This window comes from Meriones unguiculatus, chromosome 15 (assembly GCF_030254825.1).
Source record: "Meriones unguiculatus strain TT.TT164.6M chromosome 15, Bangor_MerUng_6.1, whole genome shotgun sequence".
Lineage (NCBI taxonomy): Eukaryota > Metazoa > Chordata > Mammalia > Rodentia > Muridae > Meriones > Meriones unguiculatus.
Genome location: NC_083362.1, coordinates 73,376,656 through 73,402,396, shown reverse-complemented (window position 1 = coordinate 73,402,396; position 25,741 = coordinate 73,376,656). Strand labels below are relative to the sequence as shown.

The 25,741-nt window shown below is 43.8% G+C and overlaps 1 protein-coding gene and 1 pseudogene across 6 annotated transcripts in view; both read right to left on the bottom strand.

Moving 5' to 3' along the window:
* Positions 1-25,741, bottom strand: part of LOC110540486 (UDP-glucuronosyltransferase 1-6) — a 104,577-nt gene that overhangs the window by 45,883 nt on the left and 32,953 nt on the right. Inside the window, exons 1-2 of one of the 6 annotated variants that reach the window (XM_060368811.1) lie at positions 14,154-14,280; positions 10,829-11,687 (exon numbers count right to left, since the gene is read on the bottom strand). The exons of 2 other annotated variants lie outside the window; for them this stretch is intronic. In XM_060368811.1, coding sequence (XP_060224794.1) covers positions 10,829-11,686 — 858 coding nt within the window. In that variant the 5' untranslated portion in view covers position 11,687; positions 14,154-14,280. Of the gene's footprint in view, positions 1-432; positions 1,604-10,828; positions 11,688-13,658; positions 13,723-14,153; positions 14,281-24,569; positions 25,440-25,741 lie in introns of those variants that run through there. 3 more of the 6 variants (XM_060368815.1, XM_060368816.1, XM_060368810.1) reach the window with 3 other exon arrangements.
* On the bottom strand, positions 21,855-22,863 carry LOC110554543 (UDP-glucuronosyltransferase 1A7-like; annotated as a pseudogene).

The window sequence follows — 25,741 nt, the reverse complement described above, 5'->3', positions numbered from 1 at the left end:
GAAATTAGCAGTTGTCTTCCTAATCACCAACGGCAAACACATTGTGAAAGTAGCAAGAACACGATCCCATTAAAATTGCCTCAAAAAAGAATAAAGCTAACTGAGGCTGTAAAAGAACTCAACAATGAAGACGTTTTTAACACCAAGGAAAGACATTGGAGGTGACAGTAGGAAATGGGAAACCTCGAATGCTCTCGTGGAACCAACAACTGTGATTTGAAATTCCTTTATCCCTCTCCTAGGAATGTGCAAGTAGCATTCCTCATAATAGGTCAGGTCACAGCTCAGTGTCTGTTCCTGCCCACATTCAGGAAAGCTCACCCTCAGGAAAACGGTATACAGACACATGTACAGATTCAGAAGGAAAGTTAGCATTAGAAAATAGGTTCTGCACGGAATCCTGATTGGTTAAAGACCTCATTCAGTACAGACCTGAGAGAGGGGCTTCTTGATGACACAGTTTATGCCCCCAATGAAGGCCATGTTGGGCATGATGGGCCTGGGGTAGTCGAACACAAAGTCCCCTCGGAACAGCCACACGGATGCATAGCTGAGAAGCTCCACCAAGGTCACCTCTCTCTGCAAAAGCTCCGAGGCAAGGATCCCATATTTAGCAAAAGACATATGACAAATGTACTTCAAGGCCAGGGGGTACAGCAGGTTCTTGACCCTTTGCAGGAAGCTCATGTGATCAGAATGCCTTGTGAGCAGCCTCGGGATGTACGAGGAAGGGTTTGGACATTGCGTGGCCTCGTAGTCTATGTCACAGGGAAGGTAGCGCAGAAAAAACACAGCAGGAAGATGCAAGTACTTGGCCAGCACTGCCCCACAGGGAAAAACTGGATCTGTGAAAACCACATCAAAGGAGCTGGAGTTCAGTTGCCGGATCAGGGCCTTATTGTGCAAAAGATCTGTGCAAGACTTGAAGAGAATCGCTGATAGGTTTTTAAAAGCCTCCGAGATTCTAAAGAATGTCTTCACGTAGTTTCCTGTTTCAAAGACCAGCCTAAAGTTTTGCATCAGGTTTTGCGCATATTCTTCGTCTGTGTACGGAACGGCATAGGTTTTGAGGGTGAAGAAGTCCTCTCCTTTGATGTGCGCAGACACTTCTGGAGCCAGGACCACAGTCTGGTGGCCTCGGGCATGGAGCTCCCTCACAACATCCCTCATGCTCAGCCAGTGGCTGCCCTCTAAGGGAAACACCAACACCTTGGCACCTTCAGCCCAGGGCAGGACACACAGCAGGAGCAGCCCCACTAATCCTTGCAGGGCCACTTGGAGCCCCATGGCCATCTCAATAGGAGCCCACAAGAGCAGATCTTCCTCACCAGGCTATGGCCCTTACATTTGTTTCTTCATCTCTTATCTCCCATCCAACCTTGCCATGTCATTGGGTGGCACAAGCTCCCAGACATTAATCATTGCAGAAGAAATCTGTCCTTGGCACCTGCTCAATCCTGCTTCCAATCAGCTAGAAAAACAGCGACAGGATTCTCTCTCTCTCTCTCTCTCTCTCTCTCTCTCTCTCTCTCTCTCTCTCTTGATCCCATGACATGAATCTACTGAGCGGACTACTCAGAATTCTTTATCTACACAGTGGAATAAGAGCTGTTGCTCTCTACAGCACACTTGGACAAGACCAGCCGAGGCAGTTCCACACAGTGGGCTGACACAGCACACTGCTCTCACGGACTGCTCACCTTGGACCAAAGGTGAGCAGAGAGAAACAGGGGCCTGGAGTCTTCCCAAATGTCAAGTTTGTTCTCCTGAATGATAAGGGCTGCACACTATTTATTATCAATATTCACCGGGTGGACACTAATCCAGGCCTCCACTGGGGTTTGTGATCAAGGTTCTAAGGTCATCACCAGCCCCATACGCTAATAGAACGAAGTCTCCAAACATGGACCATGTATCTTGTGAGCCCCAGGTTCAACTTTCAAGATGAAGAAAGCCAATACATGACCCAGGAGGCTGGTCCTGCCCCATGGTGCTACCCTCACAGGGGACGAGTAGACTGCTGTCATCCAGGACTGTGTGCCCAGGCTCCCTGGGCTGTCAGTCATTCCATCCCACTGCGGCTCTGCCTTCCTGCCCAACCTGGCCACCCACGGTTGGGTTCTTTGGAGAGAACTTGCTTAATGTAGACATTTACAATGAAAACAGTTTCGACCACTGAGCAAATACATGCAATACAGATCACTTCCTGTGTACCTCCAACTCACACCATACAAAAGTTCCTTCATGTTTTACACTTTCCTGGAGTCTGGGATCTTTGTTCTCTTGCTTCCTTTTCCAAAAACAACTTCAGTGCTCCCTTTGTAGCTCTTCCCTGTGCCCCAGCCATTTCTACGCATGCTGCCCAAAAGGCTCTTTTTTTTTTTTTTTTTTTTGTCCTTCTATATGAGTCAGATCTCATCAATTGCCTTCTAATGAGACCAATACAACATGACCTAAGTCTAGGTTGTGGTTACTCATGTCCTTAGCAATGGCCACAGTAGCAAGAAAGGGGATGAGGCAGTTAACTAAGAAATCAGAACTTAGCACCTATGTTTTCTTCTCTAGAATGCTACTGTTGGCATTAAAAAGACAGTGCCCACACCTCATCCGCAGAGCAAAGTAACCGCTTCCTGGCGGTGGGATGCCACTCCTCGACCTGAATTTGGGTTGCATCTCATGTGCATCCCAACTGCACTGAACACCTGTGGGAGAGCACACCAGGACACTGCTGTGGATCCCCAACCTCCCTCCTTCTGTGGGTTTGTAGAGAATTCACTTTCATTTGCAGAAAGCAGTGTTACAGGGACTTTGCTCTCTCTGCAGGCTGAGAGCAAACTGTTTAAGTCAACACTTGAAGTTCCGTGGTTGGTTAGTGACATGTTAGGATTTGACTCAGCCCTAACTTGGTTCCACAACAGAGGCAGACACTGGAGGGAGGGTGGGGGTGCTTTTCCCTAAGTCCACACAAACCAGCCCATTACCATGCGGAGGACATAATAGAAAGAACTTGACAAAAGCCAGCTTTTACCTGAGGCAACTATACACATTCGCTGTTGTTTGGATCAGAGGATTTGCTTCTGGAAGGGTTAGTGAACGCCAACTCACTGAGCAAGTCACCTGGTTACCACGCCCCTTGGTCTGATGGCAGAGGAGCTGTGCTGTGATCGGTGCGAGTACGCAAGGCTGTGACTGGTTTGTTCAAATAGCTGAAGAAGCAATGCAGGCTAAGATTGGTTCAAGTACCTTTGTCACTTGAAGGAGCTGTCCCAGGGACACCCTCCTGGGAACACCTTTTCTTTGTGTGGCCTTTTCTGACCCATCTTCAGTAGTGTGGGCTGAAAGAGTAACATGGAAGAAGCAACAGAGGCAAGAGCTGAGTGCCAGCAGGCCGGGCTGCAGAACGGCCATGCTAGCCTGACAGTCAAAGCAAAGCCACCGAATAGCTTGGGAGCGCCCAGAGGAAAGGAAAAGGAAAGAGGAGTAAATGAGGACAGCGAGATAAGGTCTTCAGACTGGAGAAGAATGAAAGGCTGTGAGGAAGCAGAGAAAAGAAAGTGGGGGTGCTGGCTGCTGGAAGTGTTCCAGAAAACATCCAAGTCTTCAGGGCCAAGGGCCTCAGACCAGGGACAAGAAGAAGACTATGTCACTGGGAGGTGCTAGCTACTGCTGCTCCCACCCCACTGCTGTCTAAATGAGTAACATTTTAAGGTCCTGAGGCATAGTCTTCAAGTTCTTTCCTTCCTTCCAATTGTAATCACACTTCAACCTGTAACAATGCCTTGTGTGTTATACCAGGGGCCTGAGTTTCATCCACAGTATGAAGAAAATTGCAGATGGTGGAGTGGCACAGCCGTGCTGTGTTCTAGGAGGATCTAGAGTGGCCAGGCAGAACCCGTGGTTTTGCAGAGGGAAGATCCTCAGCCTGATCCTCAGAAACAGAACCCTGTGAAAGCAAGAAATGGACATATCCAGCAGAGGGCAGGCAAGAGTAGCAGTGGGAATGGTTTCCGCAGCTTCATTCAGAAGGCTGAATAGATAGAGGAAGCTGCCCTGGGAGCCTGGGAGCCTGGAAGCCAGGGTGCTCTACAAGAGCTTCTCTACTGAGGGTGAAGAATCCTGACCCCTTATTTATGTCCACTGATCACCTTTTAGATAAACATGGAGAGGGGTGGGAACAGGCCTGCAAAAGGCTTTCATCTCCATTACAGGGGTCCCCGCTAAGTTACCTCAGTGGCAGTTAGGAGAAAACAGGAACAAACCTTTACACCTTCTAATATTCCTAAGACACAAAAAGTTTAAAAAAAAAAAAAGTTACAAATGAGCTAAGTTGGTGTTTTTCAGATGGCTCAGCAGTGGCTGTTCTTGCAGAGGAACTGAGTTGTGTTCCCAGTATCTTCATCAGGTGTTTCAAAACCACCTTTAACTCCAACTCCATGGGGATCCAATGCCCTCTTCTGGCCTCTGCACCCCTGTCTCTTTGTCTATTACTGACTCTTTTTCTCTGTCTTTGTCTCTCTGTCTCTGTCTCTGTCTCTCTCTGAAACATTTTCCCTTGGAAAACACTCATTTCTATTTGGTTTTTTTTGTTTGTTTGGTTGGTTGGTTGGTTGGTTGGTTAGTTGGGGTTTTTTTGTTTTGTTTTGTTTTGTTTTGTTTTATGAGTGCCAGAATAGGGCATCAGATTCCAGTATAGATGGTTGTGAGCCACCATGTGGTTGCTGGGAATTTAACTCAGGACCTCTGGAAAAGCAGACAGTGCTCTAAACCATTGAGCCATCTCTCCAGCCCAACACTCATTTCTAAAAATGAAAAAAAAAAAAACCCTAAGGAAATGGCAACATGTATCTGACAAAAGACGGTATTTTGACTATTCAAAGAAACTTCACAATTTAAAAATGAGTAAACAGTAACAATGAACAGAACGTGGCACCGATCTGAACATGTGCTCAGTAACACAGAAGAGCTGTGCAAGGCGCGCGCCGTTGCCAGTCATGGAAAAGAGGCAAACAGTAACTGGGGTGAGCTCCCAGCACACGAGTGCAAACGGCTGACACGGAAAAGACTGCTAATAACACACATCGGCAAGAACATGGAGAAACCGAAACTCAGACAAGCTAATGGGAGGGATATAAAACAGTGCCACTGCTTGGAAACGTGGCTTGTAATTCGTTATGGAAACTTGGGGCTCAGCAAGCCCAGTTATAAGCATTTTCCCAGGAAAATGGAAAGTGTATAATCTATGGAAAACCAAAAAGAGGTATTAGGACAAAGCAGTCACAACTCGCTTGGGGAGGGGACCACTAGTGGGGGAGGGGAGCTGTGACAACAAAGGATAGTGAGGGATGACAGCAAATAGGAGCAAAGAACACGGAACACGCAGATGGTACATTGTTTGGTACCATTAACATATGGCAGTATGTTTGCTCCGAGTAGCAGAAAACAACCACAAAAATTGAATTAGCAAGTTTTTAAAAAATTTACCACAAATACAGAAGTCGGAAATCCTACATACACAGTCAGCTCCAATTCTTCACAGCAATGGAGGAGGAGAAAACATTTCCAACTCATCCCACAAAGCCAGTGATGTCCTCACATCTTACAAAGATCAAATTGTTTTATTGAGATAAAACTCAGCATAAAAGTGCTAGCCATCTAGCTCAGTATCCAAGCGGGCACCCTAGTAAGGGGAACAGGGACTGTTGCTGACATGAACTCAACGGTGGGCTCTTTGACCTCCTCCCCTCCACCCCAGGGAGGAGAAACCCTGCTTGGCCACAGAGGAGGACTTTGCAGCCGGTCCTGAAGATACCTGATAAACCAGTATCAGATGAAAGGGGAGGAGGTCCTCCTCTATCAGTGGACTTGGAAAGGGGCAGGGAGGAGATGAGGGAGAGAGGGTGGGATTGGGAGGGAAAGAGGAAGCGGGATACAGCAGGGATACAAAGTTAATAAGCTGTAACTAATATTAAAAAAATAAAATAAGTGCTTGCCATCAAGCCTGACTGCTGTAGTTTAGTCCTGGAACAGACATGGTGACCATGAGAACTAATTCCTGCAAATTGGCTTCTGATGTCCACATGCAAAACCATAGTATGTGCACCCTTGCCCTACACTAAATGAATAATTTTAAAATGCATAAAACTTCCAGCCTCTTTCATGAATGTATACACAGAAATCTTCAGCAAAATAATATCGAGCCAAATCTAGTGATACATAAAAAGGGTTACAATAGGGTAAACAGGAGTGTCCCTGAAAGACAAAGCTAGCTTAAGATCAACTGCTGTGCTATGCTTTGTCATACAATAAAGAAGAAACTACATGTTGACTTTAACAGACACAAGAAATGCATTTGACAAAATCTACCAGCCCCTATATAGAGACAATACAAAACAAAGTTGTGACCGTTGGAAATTTTCTCAATGTTTTAATCTGAGAATCTACCTAAATATCTCTAGTTATTAACGAGTAATGATGAAATGTTGAATGTCTTCCCTCTAAGACTGGGAACAACAACAACAACAAAAATATCTTCCTTTCTCATATACTCTAGCTAAGCAATTAAGCAGCAAAAAAATAGGTAGATACATAGACAGATACATGAATACATACATACATATATATATATATATATACATACATACATAAGATAGATACATAGATATAGAGATACATACATAGATACATAGAGATATAGATACGTACATAAATACATAGATAAGCTTCCCAGGCTGGAAATGAAGAAATACAGCTCTCTTCTTGTAGCTGACTCGATCTTCTATTTAGAAAATCCTAAAAAATCCACTACAAACCTTGACAGTAAATAAATCCAGCAAGGTTACAGAGAACATAATCACTATTGAAAAACTGATTATATTTCTAGTAATAGAAAATTCAAAACTAAACTAAAACAATCCCACTTAAAATTATATCAAAAACTAAAATGTGCTAGAGAGATGACACAACAGTTTTGAGCACTTACAATTCTGCCAGCTGAGCAGAGTCTGAGACCCTGCAACTATGTCAGGTGGCCCAGGGGTTCTACACCCTCTTCTGGCCTCTGCTGCTACCCACCCAAGCATGCACATACCTCCACACCAACACATGTACAAACACCCATAAAATACTTGAATAACAGATTGAAAGCCTTAAAAGAAAATGACGAAACAGCGTGAGATTATTAAAGAGGACCAAACCACACAGAAGAATATTCCACAGTCACAGAACAGATCTTTTAATGTTGTCAGGATGCATTGAGGCACGAAAAGGAAGCTAGGGGGAAGGGCCCACTGGGTAGAGACAAAAGAATCCCCAAAGAAAACCTGTCTCAAAAAAAAAAAAAAAAAGTTGGACAGGGAAGCCAGGTGTGGTGGCACACACCTTTAATCCCTTTAATCTGCACTCAGGGAGGCAGAGGCAAGTGGAGCTCTGTGAGTTTGAGGCCAGCCTGGTCTACAAAGTGAATCCAGGATAGCCAAGGCTTACACAGAGAAACCTGTCTGGAAAAACCTAAATAAATAAATAAACAAACCCACAGAGCTTGGGCCATCTGGCCTGGACAGCCAAGGCCACACAGAGAAACCCTTGGGCCATCTGGCTTGATTCCACAACAGTAAACCCTGTTGCAAACAAAGTAAAAAAGTTGTCCTCTCACTACCACATGTGTACCATTGTACCTGTGTGCATGCGTGCATGCACACGCGCATATGCACACAAACACACACACACCTCTTATACACATACCAAAGAAACTACAAAGAAAAATAATCTGGAAAGAGATATGTGTGTAGATGCATACACCCTACATTCATTACAACACAACTACAGAAACAATTTAGAGATGAACAATGGCCTGGACGTTCCTCCCACCCAACACTCCCCAAAAATCAAGACATGGAAATGGCCAATAAGCAGTCAAAAAGATAGTGACTATCAAGCCCTTATGGAAATTAAAATAAAAACTATGAAATAGCATTCATACCTACTAGGATGACTACAATTTTTAAGTGGAAAATAACAAGTGTTGGCAAAGATGTTGAGAAACTGGAACCTTCCGTTCATTATTAGTGGAAATACAAAATGGTGAAGCAACTGTAAAAAAAAAAGACCCTCAGGTCCTCAATAATTTAAACATAAAATTGTTTTATGGCCCAGAAATTCCTCTCCTGAACATATATTCAAAAAACCAAAAATGTGTTCAAAGACTTATACCAAAATGTTCATAATAGGACTTTTCTTAATAATGGAAGCTATTCAGATTGTGGAAAGTCAAATATCCATAAACTGATAAAAATGTGAGATATTCATACCCATAACATTAGTCAGCCACAAAAGTGAAGTACGTCATGGTACATGCTACAACATGGATGAACTTTAAAACCTACCAAGAAAGCTGACACAAAAGATCACAAATTCTACTTGAAATTTCCAGAATAGGCAAGTCCATGGAGACAAGAGGGTAAAGACGTCTAAGGTTAGGGCTGTGAGATGTCTTTGGGAATGACTGGAAATGTTCTTAAATGGCTGCAGTGAATGTTGACAAACCTCTGAACATAAAACAAACTCTACACAGCTGTCCTAGTTCGCTTTAACTCTCAGCCTAAGTCACCTGGGAAGGGCGTCTCAGTTGGAGGATTGCACAGGTCAGTCTGGCCTGTGGGCTTGTGCATGGGACAGTTTCTTGATCATTAGTTGATGTAGGGGAACCTAGTCCTATTCCCTGTCTAAGAAAACTCACCAAGCATGAGCCCGAGAAAGGCAGCAAGCAGCTTCCTCAGAAAGTTTTTGCCTCTACCTTCCTGCTTGAATTCTTGCCCTGACTCCCTTCAAGGATGGACCTACAAGTGTAAGCCAAAGAAATCTTTTCCCCTGACCTGCTTTTGGTCAATGTGTTTTATCACAGCAACAGAGAAGAAACGAGGACAAAAAGAAAAAAAGAAATCAATGAACTGTAATCATTAAATAAGTAAGAATATGGTATGCAAACCACTCTGAGGTTTTTTAAAACTCACTTATAAGAGAAATATAAAAAGATATGTAAAAGTTTAAAGCCATTCATCTATTCCAGTATTACCTAAATTATTAGTTACATCTCTAGCTACTTAGACTCTCCTGTGGAATACCAAGTGCAAGTCTGGACTTAGCCCAGGCTTTAGAGCTGAGCAACAGAAACTGGCTGCCAAAATATTGTGTAATCTCCAAGGAAAGACAAACACTGAAGGGAGCCAAGCATCACATGCAGTGTGTGCGCTGGGTTGAATAACACACCTCAAAAAGTGCGTGTTAAGGATGAATCAGCATCTTGAAGGCTGCACAATGAAGAGGGTATTTTTTTAATTTTTATTACAGAGTCTAAAATCATTATTTTGTTATATTGTCTTTTAGCATACTCAGATGGGTTAGAGTGTTTTTTTTTTAAGCTAAATATCAAGGTTTTGTTTTATTCTCTCTCCTTTCCCTATACTCCATTTCTCCAACTCCTTCTCCTTCTCTCTTCTTTCTTCCCTCCTTTCCTTCCTTCCTTCTGCTCCTCCCTCCTTTCTGTCCTTCACCTTCTCCCTCATTCTCCCTTTTTTTTTTTCCTTCTGCCTTCCAGGCTGTCCTTGAATTCATCATCCACCCACCTCAGCTTTCCAGAGTGTCAGGAGCACTCAGGTTACAGATTTATGTCCCCATGCTAGACCTACCTTTCCTTTCTTCTTTCCTTTCTTCCTTCCTTCCTTTCTTCCTTCCATTTCTTTCCTTTGCTTTTTTTTTTTTTTTTAACCATGATGGGAATTGAACTCAGAACTCAATTCCCAAAACCCAAGTGAGTTCCCATCTAGCTACATCCCAAGACCCGGGTCAGCCATTCAGAACGTTTACAGCACAGCGTAACCACTAGCCCACCTGGCCTCCAGCACTCCCAGCACAAGCAGGTATGGAAGTAGCAAGGCTCTTAGGGTCTGCTTGAGGGTTTCCCCCAGATGAAAATCCTGGATGAAAGACAGGAATGGCCTGAAGCCCTTCAACTGTTCTGAATTGAAAACATTATTATTTTTCCAAGTTGCTGTACATCCTACGTCATAAAGAGACATTTATTTGAACCACCATATCTTCCTGGTAAAGGCTGGAAGGCAAATGATCACATTTTAGAAGCCAGATACATTCTACCACATTTTTTAGCTGTTGTTGTCAACCCAGAGTACTATGATTGAAGAAAAAGAGGAATGGTTGTGGCAAAGAAGGAAATATGGTGAGGAACAGCTAACACTAAAGAACTTTTGGAAATCCATATAGAAACCTACTACTGCAGAAGCTTCCTAAAATATGTACATAGAGGAGAGAAATTTACATGGGTTCACTGTATATTGAGGGATACAAAGTTTCACATCGGTGTTCATGCTTACTTAGTTGTGGACCAGGTTAAAGCAAGCTCTGGGAGATAGAACCTCTGACCTGACCTTTACTGGCTGACCTCTGGCTTAGGGCCCAAGGACTAAGCATTCAACAGAATTGGTTGAGAAAGTTTTGATCTGGACCAATCCCCTGAGTCAAACCTTCACCTCTGTGACTAAAAATTTCTAACGCTTCTTCAAAGACTTGGTGACTGTCCCCAGATCACCAAAACAAGCATATTTTCTCCTGATGCCAAGCAAGAACCTGTATTCATCCACCTTTGAAGACACATACCTGGTACTCTGAGCCTGACATTTCCTTGCTTATCACTGTGTCAACTGACCATCTTCCTAAGGAGAGGTAGCTGATGCCAAACATAGGAGAAGGAGCAGCTGACAAGAACCAGATCTGCCAAGGAAGAGATAATGCAGCCAGAAGACATGAGTCCACCCACCTGAGACAGTTTTGCCTCCTTCTTGCAGTTAAGCCCTCCAATGAAGATCATGTTGGGCATGACTGGCCGTGGGTATTCGAACACAAAGTCATACCGTAACAGCCACACAGAGTTCTGGTGTAAGGCAGGTAGGGACACATATCTCTTGAGGAGGTCTGAGGCAAGGACTTCATACTTTGAATACAGACAATAAAATAAGTAGTTCTCCATGACATTAACAATGAAGTTGGCCACCCGTTGGGGAAATGTCATGTGGTCTGAGAATTTGGTATAGAATCTGGGAATGTAGGACACGGGGCTTGGACTTTGACCGTGCATATGCTCCAGATAGCATGGAAAGCCTCTGAAAAGGTAAGCGGAGGGCAGCTTGAGGTACTCAGCCAGGATCACACCACAGGGAATGGCCGGGTCTGTGAACAGAGCATCAAACTTGCTCTCCCTGAGGAAGGTGAGGGTGGCAGAGTCCTTCAGGAGGTTCTGGCAGCTGAAAAAGCACATGTCGATGACAATCATGTTGTTCCTGTACTCTTTTAGAGGAGCCAAAAGCTGTGAACCGGGAGTAAAGTGCTGGTTTCCAAAGGCACGGTAACGGCGCTTCAGCTCCTCCAGGTCATACGGCACTGGGAAGGTTTTCCTTGTGTAGTATTTGGATTCTCCCAAAAGCAAATTGACCTCCGGCACTAGCACCACAATATCATGCCCCCTTTGACTGAGGTGCTCCACTATCTCCTTCATGCTAAGCCAGTGGCTTCCATCCTGGGGGAACACCAGCAGCTTGTCACCTAGAACTGAGCCCCAGAGTATTAAGAAGAGAAGCCCTAGTGGAACCCTCTGACCGGCACGAAGAAGGCAAGCCATCCTAGAAGAAGTTGAAGCAACAACAGTGAATACTCCTGAAGCCACGGACCTCCAGTCACTCCCTCTAGTCATCCAGTGATTTTAAGACTCCCGCCTTCCTCTCCCTTGCTCTAAATCATGTCCTCTAATAAGAAGGAAGCGAAATTAACATTTAAGCACACAGTTGGCTTGGTGCAGCTCAGCAACCTCCCGTAGAGATTCTAGGTTTCCGTCCTCATCTCCACTAATGGACCTCTTCCTCTCCAGTGGGTCTTTGTTACTGTTTAAGGGCAACCTGAGGGGAACTCTGGGGACCCAAGCAGACCCGTTAGGTTAGTGGAGCAATGGCTTTCTCTCAACGCTTCTACGTTTTCTTGCCAACTTTGCTCACAACAGGAGCAAATAGTAACTTAACAGAGGACATATTTGATGTTCAAAGTAACACAGAGACCTGCCCTCCTCAAAATTCTTAATTGTCACTTTTCCTATGTGTCTCTGGGTCTATGTGACCCTATCTTTATGAGGATGCCAGTCTTGTAGGTGGGACCAGTCTTAAGGACCGTATCTTCACTAACTCCATCTGCAATGACTATACAACCAAGGTCAACTCAAAGGTGCTGGGCATTGACGTCAGTGCATTTTCTTGGGAGATAGAAGTTAGGCCTTAACCCCCACCATCGTCTCACACAGTCTGAACCTCTGAATGCAGTTATGGCCAGGCATCTATGTGCAAAAACCTGAGGTTGCTGCCTAAGCAAAGACAATTATAACCCTTGCAGCTTTTGAAAGAAACCTAAAATTAGCTACTTCTCGCTCAACTGTTCACAAAGTCTTGGGCTTAGAACTCCTTCACAGCCATCGAATCATGGAAAATTATGACAAATTTAATTTTAAAAACGTAATTGAGGGCCAGGGATGAAGTTCTATTGGTAGAATGTTTGCCTCACCAGTAATCTTTTTACCAGGGAGGTAGAGGCAGAAGGATTGGAAGTTCAAGTTCATCCTGGAGTTTGAGGACAGCCTGGAGTGCATGAGCATTCGCCTCAAAAACAGGAGGGGCCTGAAGATATGGCTCAGCAGTTAAGAGCACTGTCTGCTCTTTCAGAGGTCCTGAATTCAATTCCCAGAAACCACATGGTGGCTCACAATCATCTATTAAGGGATCTGATGTTCACTTCTGTCATGCAGGCATACTTGCAAATAAAGTCTCATGTGTATAAGTAAATAAACCTTAAAAAAAATTAAAAAAAGAGTTGTTTTTGGTGTCTCTTTACAGAAAAAAACAAAACAAAACCCTAAGACACTCCTTCTAGGTAATTTCATAATAATTAGGATGTCAGTTCTAATCACCCCCTTCCTTTGAGCTTCTAATGTCCCATCTGCAGTACCTTTCCTGGTAAACCTGTGGATAAACAGCCCAGCCTGTCACTCTGGAGCTCCTTCCATTCTTTGCCATCATTATCTATTGTACATTTACTGCCTCTCTCCCAGCTCCCAGTAGCATAGGCAGGGCAGGTCAGTGAATGCTCCTTTTACTCTGTTGTATCTGCAGCATCCAGATCTGTGTCTGCCCTGCAGGAGGCTTTCGGTACGTGTTTGTGGGCGGGTGGACTAGCTTTGGAGCCAGAATGGGTACTCTACCCTTGTGTTTCATTTCCATCCAAGTAGTAATGGTTCACCCCAGGACTAACAAGCACTGACTCTAACATGTTTAAAAGGGAAAAATAAAAATTTTTACTTTAAGCTTACATTGATTCACACAGCACTTGTGTTACCAGGCTGAGAGATGGGTCCCTCCCACCCAGCTTGTATGTATGATTCAACTCTGCCGCTTAGTGGGGTTGACAGAGCCCTTGAATAAAGGGCTCGGTCCCACAAGACTGCCTCCATTTCAGAAACCCAGGTTCCTGTACAGGTTCCTTGGCTACAGATCAGAGGCTCTTTTACTTGGCTTTTGTTCTGTTAGAACTGTTCATAGAACTAAATTACTCACAGTTAAGGGTTCATTGCAGTAGATATCACCAGCAGTAAAGCAAGACACCAGTGGAGAAATGCAAAGGGCCTGGGGACAGGGATGTGAAAGTCTCCTGTACTCTTGGGGAGACAAGCCCTCCACACCTCCAGCAACCTGGCAGCTCCCCAACCCCGCTCCCTCTGTGCTTGCACACAGGCTTTGTTATGTAATGCAGGGGACTGATTAAGTTATTATCGATCAGTAATCACCCCAACCTTCAGCCCCTTTCTCTGCCCTTCCCTCTAATCTCAAAATTGGTCCCAGCTCCCAACCTTACGAACTTTCCAAAAGCTACCCCTTTATCATAAGCTTAAAAAAGGCAGAACAGCTTGTTACAAATAATAAGCCAGTACAGTTTTGCCCTCCCACCCCTTAAAAAAATTACAGGCATTCACGAAGCTCTGGACAGTAAGTGAAGACAAAGAGCCATCTATTTCAAATTCTGTATTGTACTTTCACAACACATATACTTGCCTTTAAAGAGAGTAAAGTCAGAGATGGGTGCGTCTGGGTAGCACGTGAGGAGAGACTTTGGAGAAGAATTAGAAATCTGGAAGTCTGCTTTCAATCAGCCATCATTAGCCAGGGAAGCTATTTATCCCCTGAATGCTGGGTTTCCCAACCACCACCACGGAGGGAGGGTCATGTTTGTTCTGTTACTTTATCACTGTTTTGAGGGCGGACCAGGGATAGATGTGGAAATCAGGGAGCGGGTGTTCTTTGTATCAAAAACCTGACTCACTCAGAACTTGTCACACATATGTATATTTGAACCAGCATGCAAGAGCTTGCCTTAACCTTGACACCCTACTGTTCTGGGGCTCAGGAAAGCAGGCTTGACAGGGCCATCCCCAGGGCAAACCTGGCCCCAGAAACACAGAGGTGAAAGTTCCTTGTTTAAGGCATACAAAGACAGGGCAGGGGGAGAAGTTGTTTATTTGTTTGTTTGTTTTTTACTTTTAATTGAGTCTTTGTGAGTTTCGCATCATGCATCTCAGTCTATTCATGGCCCCCATCCCCTCATACCTGATCTTCAACTTTGCAACATTCTCTCAAATTAAAAAACAAAACACAAACAAGCAAAAAAACAACCACAAAACAGAAAACATCTCATCGTGGGAGCTGTAGCAGGTCAGTGTGTCCCACAGCATGTCCCCTTTGTCTGCACATCTTCACTTACAAATGCTCACTGCAATGAGTCCATTGGCCTGCTTTGAGATCGTTAGCTTCTGTGACATCATCAGGGTTTTTTGTTTTTGTTTTTGTTTTTTGTTTGTTTGTTTGTTTGTTTGTTTTCAACTCAGAATAAAGAGAGACACTGGAGGAGGATGCCGGCATCCTGGCTCACAGCAATGAGAAACTCCTCCCCAGAGACTCAAAAGGAAGTGCAGTGCATCTCTGCCCTTCCTGAGCAGCTGAGGAAGAAAGGTTCTTCCCACAATAGCAAGCACTCTGAGGAGAGAAAGGCTTTCAGCAAGCTGGCATGGATTGGGGGAAGCAAGAGGAACTGTGTGTAGCCTCAGATTCTTTATAACAGACACACATCTTACTGTGGCCTGTGGCCTGGGCCCTTCCTAGCAGGGTCTTGCTAAGAAAATCATTAGGCTCATCTGGATACTGGAAGGGGAAGTCCTGTTCTTATTCTCAGCAGGCCCAACTGGTCATAGGTTGAAGGCAGAAGGAGGGCAGGAAAGGAAGGCGCCTTGCAAGCTTTGTTCATTGGATTTGGCCTTATTGTTTCTTAGACTGCTGTGTGTGTGTGTGTGTGTGTGTGTGTTCACACATGCATGTGTATGTGTGTGTGCGTGTGTACATTCACACACACAGACACAGGAGTGCGCAAGTGTGGGGAGTGTTTCTGTCTTGGGCACCAGAAAAGAGAATGTGGCATGTCTGTCACTCTTAAGTTTGATCCCTAAAGAATTGCTGGCCAGAAGGCCCAGTCCTGCCATCATGGGAAACATTACAGGCTCGTACCGTCTTGCATCATCACATTTCTCCTGAGTGTACAGGGCAAGGTCAGCTCTCACCCAGGGATTTCTGAAGGACAACAACTTAGGCTTGGGGCACCTACCAATGGAATGAAGGGATAGATCCTGGGATGGAACCATTCCGTGTGGGTAATGAACAGATGCCCCCCAAAGTAAGTGAAGGCCACCTGGCATTCAGAGTAGGGGCGAGGTCTGAAAGTTTGCAGGGTATAGTTTCATGCCAGGAGCTAAGGGCTACCTGGAGAGATTAACCATGTAGAGGAATCCCTTCTTGGGTATCCTCTCTTCTAGAACCTTCAGATACCTACAGCCCATGGATAAGGGACCCAGGACCCACAAGATGCAAGAGGACCTTCAGAACAAGTTGAGACTTGAAAAATCTGAATCCAGAATACAAAAATGACAAAAATCAAATTGATTAATTGCCCTAGATTTATTTCTACCTCTGTGATGAAACACCATAGCAAAGAGTTGCCTAGGGGAGAAGGGCTTCTCTGCACTTGTAAGTCTGGGTTCCAGTCCATCATTACTGGGAAGTTAAGATGGCAGAAACTTGAACAGCCAGGCAGAGCCACAATCACAGGCAGAGAAAAGTGACTACACATATGCTTAGGGCTCAGCTAGCTCTCTTTACTTCTTACGCAGTCCAGGACTCCAAACCAGGGGACGGTGCTTCTCACTTTCAGGTCAGATCTCTCCACTTCAACCCTGGCAGTCAAGACACTCCACTGCAGACATGCACAACCCAATCATGTGATTCTGGGTTGTATCAAGTTGATGATTAAACTAACGATCATGTTAATGTTTTAGCACATATCTCCATGATTTTAACAATAAACTCTTCTTAATTTATCAAGTTACGTAAGCAGTCCATGCAAGTGTAAGGAGTGGAAGAAGACATGAGTGACTGTAGTCCCTAGCAAATATGGATTTTGACATAAGCATGGCGTGTCAAGGACTCTGTTTACTCATATGGGCCAGCTAAGAGTCAGAGACCCTCTCATAACCCCAGCTTTGTCGTATGTATGTCTGCCCTGTCTTCATTCTCTCACCTCCACTCCTAACCAGGCTCTGGTACCCAAGCCTTTCAGGAAGCAGCATCCAAGCACCACAGCGTGTATCTACAATCACAGTGCTGGGGACGCAGAGACAGAAAGAGTCCTGGGGCTTGCCGGCCAGCCAGTCTAGGTAAGTTGGTGAGATACAAATCACTGTCTTGAGACAGTGACTCAAGAAAAATAAGAAGTCGTGCAAAAGAGGAAAGCGTTTCATGTTGACCTCCATTATTTATGCACACACACACACACACACACACACACACACACACACACGTGAGAGAGAGAGAGTAGAGAAGAGATGTTAACTAGAAGTTCTGACTCCTATGTTGCTGGGGCATGGGATTTTAGTAGACGGCTGCTGAATGAAAGACTAAACATAAACAAGACATACAAACAAACAAGAAAACCCATTGTTGTGACATCCTGTAACGTCATCCAACCCAGCTCACAACTGCTGAGGGGTTACATTCAGAGGACCTAAGTCTAATTTTTTCCAATGCTGGAAAACTTCATTGTGGGAAATGGTCCAGAAAGGACAAAGGCGAGATGTTTCTCCGGTGTACTGACTACACACAAGGCAGAAAGCTGCAGAGGCCACACACGTGGGCTTCAACCGCTCTTCTGTTGCTGTAACTATTGGCCTCCCAACTCCAGAGCCATCAAGGTCCTAAACTGCCCACGGTGTCCCTAATTAGCTCCAGCTGAACTCAGTAATAAATTCTACTACAACTCACTGGGAGAAATGAAAAAGCCTGGAAGTGGCTCTTTCTTATTAAATCTACTTTAACAACAGCACCCCGTTATCCTCGCTCAAGTATGTAATTACATCTGTGGATACAATTAGCCTGCATAAACTCATGAAGATTTTGTTAAAGGAGGCACTCGGGAAAATTATCTTTAAAATGGACCAGAAACACAACATGTACAGATGTGCACAAGTAACCGCTCACTTTCTCCCAGGATAATGCTTCCTTCTTGTCAGACACAGTATCCAGGCTAGCACTCCTGATCCCCAGCACCATAACACCGTGTGGTTTCCAAGCGGTCACCGTCTCACCCGAAACTGCCATGAAGGCATACATACGTGGAGAGGTCACTCAATGAAAATTTGCCTTAGTGTGCATACTATGCCCACGACCTAAGCCAAAGGGCTGTCTCTGTGATCCAAACATCTCTTTGTGCAGTTGCTCCGCTTCGTATTTACCCATAAATAACCTTCCACTTATAGAAGATTTTTCCCCACATATAAATCCTTTAGCAGATACATAAAACCATATAGACATATAAAACAATACTTAGCTGTAAAACTATCGTTCAATATGCTCATATTTTATAGGTACGTAGACATAAAATCATATATAGCTTTTATGTCTATAAACACTGGCATGGTGCAATGATAGCCTGTAATATCACTATCATTCAGAGAGTTTCAGGTCCCTCCCTGGGAAGGAGGGCAAGAGTGCAGGCATGACCTGGGTAGTGCTTGGCACTTTATTGATGCGGAGTAAAGGGGAAAAAAAATCTTTTAGCTGACTCATTGTCCTAAGGTCTTGCCACCTGCAACTCCCTTGCCTGACCTTCCCAAGAACAGGAAGCCTCACCTCGTGTTTTAAAATTGTAGTTATGTGTGTGGTTGTCTGCCTACCTGCATTTCTGTGCACCCTTTGTGTGCCTATTGCCCTTGGAGGCCAGAAGAGAGGCATCAGATCCTCTAAGACTGAAGTTGAAGATGAAGAGCAACCATGTGGGTGCTGGGAGTTATACAAGATTCTCCAGAACATCACTTAACCCACTCACCTTCATTCTTCATCTTGATACAGCTGAATCCATGGTTCTCCAGCATTGTAAAAGGAACATTTCTTTTCACTTTGTCTATTATATTAAAACGTGCCAATTTGTGAGAAAATATGGCTCAGTCACAAGGTCCACTGAACATTTGGCAGCAAAGCACAACCCATCCTGAACTATCCCCTGAGATAAGACACCGGAGCTTAGGTGCGGTGTGCTTGCCAAGAGTGCTGTGCTCTCGTTTATCAAGGCGCTTTTACTTGCAAGTCATTGGACCACAGTTTAAACAGCCCTGAACCAATACTACTCCATGATGCTTTAGAAGTCTATGTTCGAGCAAGAGGAAATGGTATGGATTTCAGGAGAGGAAACTGTGCATGTCACTGTATAGTCAATACCTTTCTAAAACTAATCAGACATCAGGAATATGGCTCTAAACAAAATACACATGCAAAAAGCAAAGCTGTGCTTTATCAATGACCACCGCAAAATAGAAGAAAAAATTTGCCCATTTGTACCAAAAATTTCTACCAAGCCAATAAAAATACCTAGGAATAAATTGTTATTAAAAATGTGCATAAATAAATTTTAGAAAAATAAAGAAAATACCTAATCTAGGCTATTTTATGACATTCATTTAGAATGCCTTAAAAAAACAAATGTATATCTTTCTTTTTCTTTTCTTTCTTTCTTTCTTTTTCTAGACAGGTTTTCTCTCTGTAGCGTTGGCTGTCCTGGACTCTTGTAGGCCAGGCTGGCCTAGAACTCACAGAGATCTGCCTGCCTCTGCCTCTCAGAGTGCTGGGGTTACAGGCAGGTGCCACCATGCCTGACTCTATCTTTCTTTTTTGTTAACATAATATCTAAGATATGAAAGGTGATAAAGAATACTCACAAAAAAAAAGATAGGATATGTAACACAAATTGTTATCAACAGATATAAAATAAGATTTGAGGCAGAAAAGAAAAACTAATTCTGACTAGGAAGATATCAAGGAAAAACCCTGCCAATGTTTCTCAAACTAGACAAAAAGACATTTAATGTGATGTCAGCAGGGCCTTAGTCATGTGCTAGTTAGTCTGTTTGGTTGGTTGGTCGGTTGGTCAGTAGGATTTAAAACATTTTAAATATTAGGAAAGAAAGTGCATGCTGGAGATCAACAAGAAAATTCAGGAAAAAAGAATAGAAGTTCGGCTCGGAGGTAGATCTCCCAGACACTAACCTACCATATAAAGCAGCTAACTCAGGAGAGGGTCTGAACCCAGGTGGGTAAGTCAGCCAGTGGGGCAAGAATAAAAACTGAGCTGAAAAATTAAAATTAAATATGATAAACACGCAACTTAGTTTAGAGGCCGAGTAATGGAACTAAGAGTGACATTAAGGCCATCCTTTGAGAAGTCACAGACAATGCATCCTTTATGCGATGTCCTTTAAAAACCTCTTACCAAAAAGTGAAATAAAGTTGCTAACAAAGGAAGAGTTAAATGTTTTAACCACAGCATGGGGAAAACGTGTGTGTTTGGCTGGTATAGAAATTAACAAGCTGAAATAAAAATGTTATCAAAGATAAAGTTTATCTATTTTGATTCCTGCAAAGTGAAAATTTCAAGTGGGATAAGATGAAGAGCCATCAGTGGAGACATGTCTGTAGAGCATAGGAAAATGGTAGGGCTGGAGAGATGGCTCAGAGGTTAAGAGCACTGGCTGCTCTTCCAGAGGTCCTGAGTTCAATTCCCAGCAACCACATGGTGGGTCATAACCATGTATAGTGAGATCTGGTGTGCAGATGGAATGATGCATAAAGAATAAATCAATAAATAAATAAATAAATGCTAAGTGTTGGTATGCCTAGTCTTCAAGACCTTTAAAGGAGCTCATCATCAAACATTCCTGTTACTCACAGGAATGTTATTCGACTATAGAATGTGAGTATGTAACTCACTAAAGAAGACACGCAAATGACCTTACATGCCCATGGAAACAGGCAGTGAAAACTGAAGTCCCTGAGCAGGACATTTCTGCAGAAAATCAACAGACTTTTAAAAATGGCGAGGATATGAGGAGACCCAAATCCCAAATCCCCACGATCTATTTATGTTAGTGTGAAGCTCGGAAACTACTTTCCCAAGTATATTAAAATAGAGGAGGTGTGTATACCACCCAACCCACCCACCTTGCTCCCTAGAACACTGGCCTGTGGGGATTAGCCAAGTGTGTGGAAACACTGAGTGTAAGAAAAGCATTTCAGAGTACTTAGCACAGCCGGGTTCTTAAAAAGCAAAAGTTGGAAAATATCTCCACATTTGCTGGCTAAACTGATCTTTAATGTCACCAAATTAGAAACATTTATCCAATCGTTTCAGTGGGAAATGTCAGGAAGTACCTGGAATAATATGACTAATCAAAAAGGAAAATAAAGAACATTGTGCCAAGCCTGACACGATGCTAATTTCAGGTGCAATGATTTACGTTGGACGCGTGCAGGCACGCAGCACGTGCACAACACTGCTAAAACTGCTGCCACCTGAAATAACTTGGGATTTGAGGTAATTTTCATCTCTTATTGTGGTTTTCACTATTGTTTTTTTCAGAACAGTAATAAGAAAGGCAGCTAAGAAATGATACGTGACTATGCATGATTAGCGGTAAGGAAAAGTTTATAAAAAAATCTTCAGGCCCACAGTAAAAGAATTAGTACAAATTCAGTGAACCAGGAATCCTAATTGCAGTGAATGTAAATGAGAAGAGCAGTTGAAGACAAAATTTCTGCTTTCCCAATGTCCAGAGCCTGATTCATGGGTGTCTTAGTTAAGACTCCTAGTGCTGTATTAAAACACCATGCTCAAAAGCAAGGTGGAGAGGAAAGGGTTCATTTTATCTTACTCCTTATGGTCCATGACTGAGGGAAGCCAGAGCAGGAACTGAAGGCAGGCACTGAAGGAGAGACCACGGGAAGAATGTCGCTTACTGTTGCTCCTTGTGGCTTGCTCAGCCTGAGTCTTATACACCCCAGGACCACCTACCCAGAGATGGCACCCACAACAAATTGGGCCCTCCTAAATCAATGGCTAAGACAATGCAGAACAGTGGGCCTCCAAGCAAATCTTATGAAGGAAATTTCCCAACTGATACTAGCTGATACAGAGTTGACATAAAAGCCGGCAGCACAGTAGGTGATTGGAGATTAAACTTGGGGCTTCTTCACACACACTAGGCAAGTACTCACGAAGGAGCCAGCTCATTCTTCTTCAAGGAGAGATAACATAGCTGGAGCAGTGGATTTCCCCGATGACAGCTGACGCCGTGTTGGACATCACAGGTCTGGGGGACTATGACACTAAATCAGTGTGTGACAACCAAACTTGGCTAACAAGGTCATACACTGTGGCAGGTCGGAGACTTCAGAGGCAGTTTCTAGGGCAGTTTTGAAAAACCAGGGGCAAAGTGAACACTCCCTCATATAGTAGAGATGGTTCCCCTCACATCCTTTGGAAATCATGATGCCTGTGGATCTCAAAAGAGCTCTGTGAATGTTAAGAAATAGGACTAGGTCATTGAGCACATTTTTTAAGATGGTGGCAAAATATTCCCCTGGTGAAGATCGTGGATGAGAGTGGATCCAGAAACACAACAGCAAATAAACTCGGCTTTAAGTGCTCACTAACTTCTTATCATTACACAAGCTTCTTCAGTGTGAAAAAAAAAAAATCCAAAAACACCATTCACCCGACTCATTAACAGAGAAAGTATATTATCTTCCTGTGTCCTTCCTTGTTGATAAAAGCCTTGAATTTGTGGTCCAGATCCTCCAGAGTGTGAGAAACTGAATAAGACTTTACCATAAAATTCAGTGATCACCCCAGTTGCCAATTCATCTCTGGTCCCACTGCCCTCACCTCGTGTCGTGCCCTCTGTGGCTGAGTTTCTCCACAACCATCTGCATGGTGAACCAGTGGCTCCCGTCCATGGGCACCACCAGCAGCCTGCCTGCCTGGGCAAAGCCAGAGGCCAACAGCAGACACACACACAGAGGAAGGGAGGCTGGAAGCTCTGCGGGAGCCATGGGGGAAGCTCAGCCCAGGGCATTGCAGCTTTTGGGTCTTTGCTGTTCTGACTCACCAGGGGGAAAGGACAGGATCAAAGCTTCCCTTGTGAAGGACTCATACTCGCATGTCCATCAAGGCACACTGTGCTGACAGTAGCTACCAATAAGAGCACTAATAAATGAGCAGTCCTCATTGAGATGCCTGCTTGTGTGTTTACCTGATAAGGGAAAAGCTTAAAATATATAGGCCTGGACAAAGGTGTGCAATGTGCATACGGCAAGTTATGAACCGTTACGAAGAAACGTGACTGACACCAAGGATTTCAAAAGAAAGAAAGAAGGAAGGAAGGAAGGAGGGAGGGAGGGAGGGAGGGAGGGAGGGAGGGAGGGAGGGAGGGAGGAAGGAAGGAAGGAAGAAGGAAAGATGCATTTCTGGAACTGGTCTCAAAGCAAAATGGATGCAATTTCTTCAGACTCCCACCAGAGTGTCTGCTTAAAAAGGACATGCTGCTTGTGCTTCCAAGGCACAGGAGGAAGATGCTTAGCACTCCACCCTAACCCCTACCACCCACACACCCATGCCACACACTGAAAAACTCTTCCCCCGCTGGGCACATCTACACCTGCACAGCTCCTGCACATTGTGAAAGAGGGGCCACAAAGACTGTAAGAGCCAGAATAGCAGGAAGTCTGCGTGAACCAATCTGTCCTGCATGAATGAAACCGGAACAATGGTAGCAGCCGTGGACACGCTAATGCAGAAGGGGGAAACTTTCACAAGGTCCCACCCTTAGGCAAAGAGCTGTTACAGACTACTGGGAGAGGGGGAGTTAGACTCTCCCTGGCATCAGTCCTTCAGTGATTGTTCAATACAGAGTGGTCAGCCCTGAGACCATATACACACAAGCAACAAAAATAAACTCAGGAGGCTATGTTTGTATATTTGTGAAACACATACACACAGGAAACAATAATAATCAAAGAAGAAGAGGCTGTCAATTTGAGAGTGGGGAAGGATGGGTGGGGTTGGAGAGAAGAAGGGAAGGGAGTCATGATATAATTCTATTTTGTTTAAAAATGTAAAAAAAATGTTGACAAAAACTATTATCACCAACATAACTGGTGAAAACATTTAGATATTTGAGATTCAGAAAAAAAAAAAAAAACATGTTGAAATCTAAAAATTTTTAAAGAAAAAGTTATCATTTAAAGCAAAGGGGAAAGTTAACCAGTTTGGACTCCCGCCAAATAAAAACCATGTAAATTAAAAGACAAATAGCAAAAAGACACAACAAGAACAACAGAACAAAAAACATGTACCACAGCACCACCTATTTAAAAGCCTGGGTGTTAATATTCCTGAACTAGAGACAGGGTAATTGGTAACTTTGTTAAAGAAGTAGGTGTGTAATTCACCACGGAGGAAATGCTAATGGCCCAGCCTTTCTTACGGAAACAGATGCCACAGACAGAGGCAGCTGACACTGAAATTTTCAGGCTCCACTTAATGAAACTGCTAGACAAGCCCTGTGCTCCAGGGAGACGAGCGTAATCAATCAGGAAGTGCTCCGAATGAAGAAGAGACTAAGAACCTGTTGTCCAGACTGATCTTATTTTAAGAAAATAGTTCTAAATGTTTACAGCTACACAGTTTGTGAAGTAATTCCTCAAAACTGAGAAACACACAAGACTCTCCAGAGTGTTTTTTCTTTTTTTTTTTAAAAGAGTTAGTGTACAGGAATGAACAAAATGAAGCTCTGTTTCTTACTGTGTCTCTGTTGCCAAAACCAATGCAGATTGGTAATGATATATATGAGAATGTCAGTGGTACACAGCAAATTTTTTAAGTTGCACAATTGCACAATTATCTGTAAGTGGTCAAAAAATTTAGTTAAAGCAAAAGAACTGAAAATGACAAATGTAAATGACAAACCACAGCTCAGTAAGGAATAACTTCACTGTCCAAAGCCAGGGCTCTCCTCATGTGCTAAAGAAGATATAACATACCTTAGAAAGTGGCTTCCCCTGCTGGCAGTTGATCCCACCAACATAGACCATGTTGGGCATCACAGGTTTGGGAAAGTCCAGCACAAAGTCAATGCGAAGCAACCAAATGGACACTGAGCTGAAGAGGTCTCTCATAGTCACTGGGGTCTGGAGAACTTCAGAGGCAATGTCTGTAGCAGTTTTGAAGAAATAGGGGCAAAATGCATACTCCTGCATGTAGGAGAGATAGTTCCACACTCTCTCCTTGAAAGTCATGGTGTCTGTGAATTTTAAGAGAAATCTTGGAACATAAGAAGGGGGACTGGGGCACTGGGCACCGTCTTCAAGGTAGTGACAAAATATATTTCTTGCAAAGACCACAGATGGGAGTGAAAAGTACTTGGCAACAGTTAAGCCACATACATCAAAAGGATCCAGAAACACAGCATCAAAAGCACTCTGCTTCAAGTACTCCACTAACTCCTTGTCGTTAAACAAACTCCTACAGTGTGAATATAATAAGTCAAAGAAACCTTTGGCTGGATTTTTTAGGAGGGAATATACTTTTTCGTCTTGTTTTTTCCATTGAGAATCAATAAAAAACTTGAACTCGTGGTTTAAGTCCTCCAAAGTATAAGAAAGTGAATATGTCTTCACTGTAAAATTCAGTGATTTTCCCAGTTGCCAACTCACCTCTGGCTTGACTACTACCACCTCATGCCCTCTATTGATGAGTTTCTCCACAACCATCTGCATGGTGAACCAGTGGCTCCCGTCCATGGGCACCACCAGCAGCCTGCCTGCCTGGGCAAAGCCAGAGGCCAACAGCAGACACACACACAGAGGAAGGGCAGGAGCCATGGGGGAAGCTCAGCCCAGGGCAATCCAGCTGCTGAGAATCTGAGCTCTTGTAACACAGGAAGTGTGAGTGAGAGAGAAGTCTGCCTGCTCAGGAGGGCGTGTACTTACACGACAATTCGGGAAAATAAATGATTTACTCCGGAGAACAGTAATAACATGAGCAAACATTGTTAAGGGACGCACTCGATTGTTTTCCAGATAAGAAGGGCTTGTGATCTTTTTCTTGGGCAGAATCACGCAATGTGAGTTTAGAAGTAGTTATTAAGAAATATAGTTGACCCTAAGGAGTCCAACGGTTTTTTGTTTGTTTGTTTGTTTGTTTGTTTGTTTTT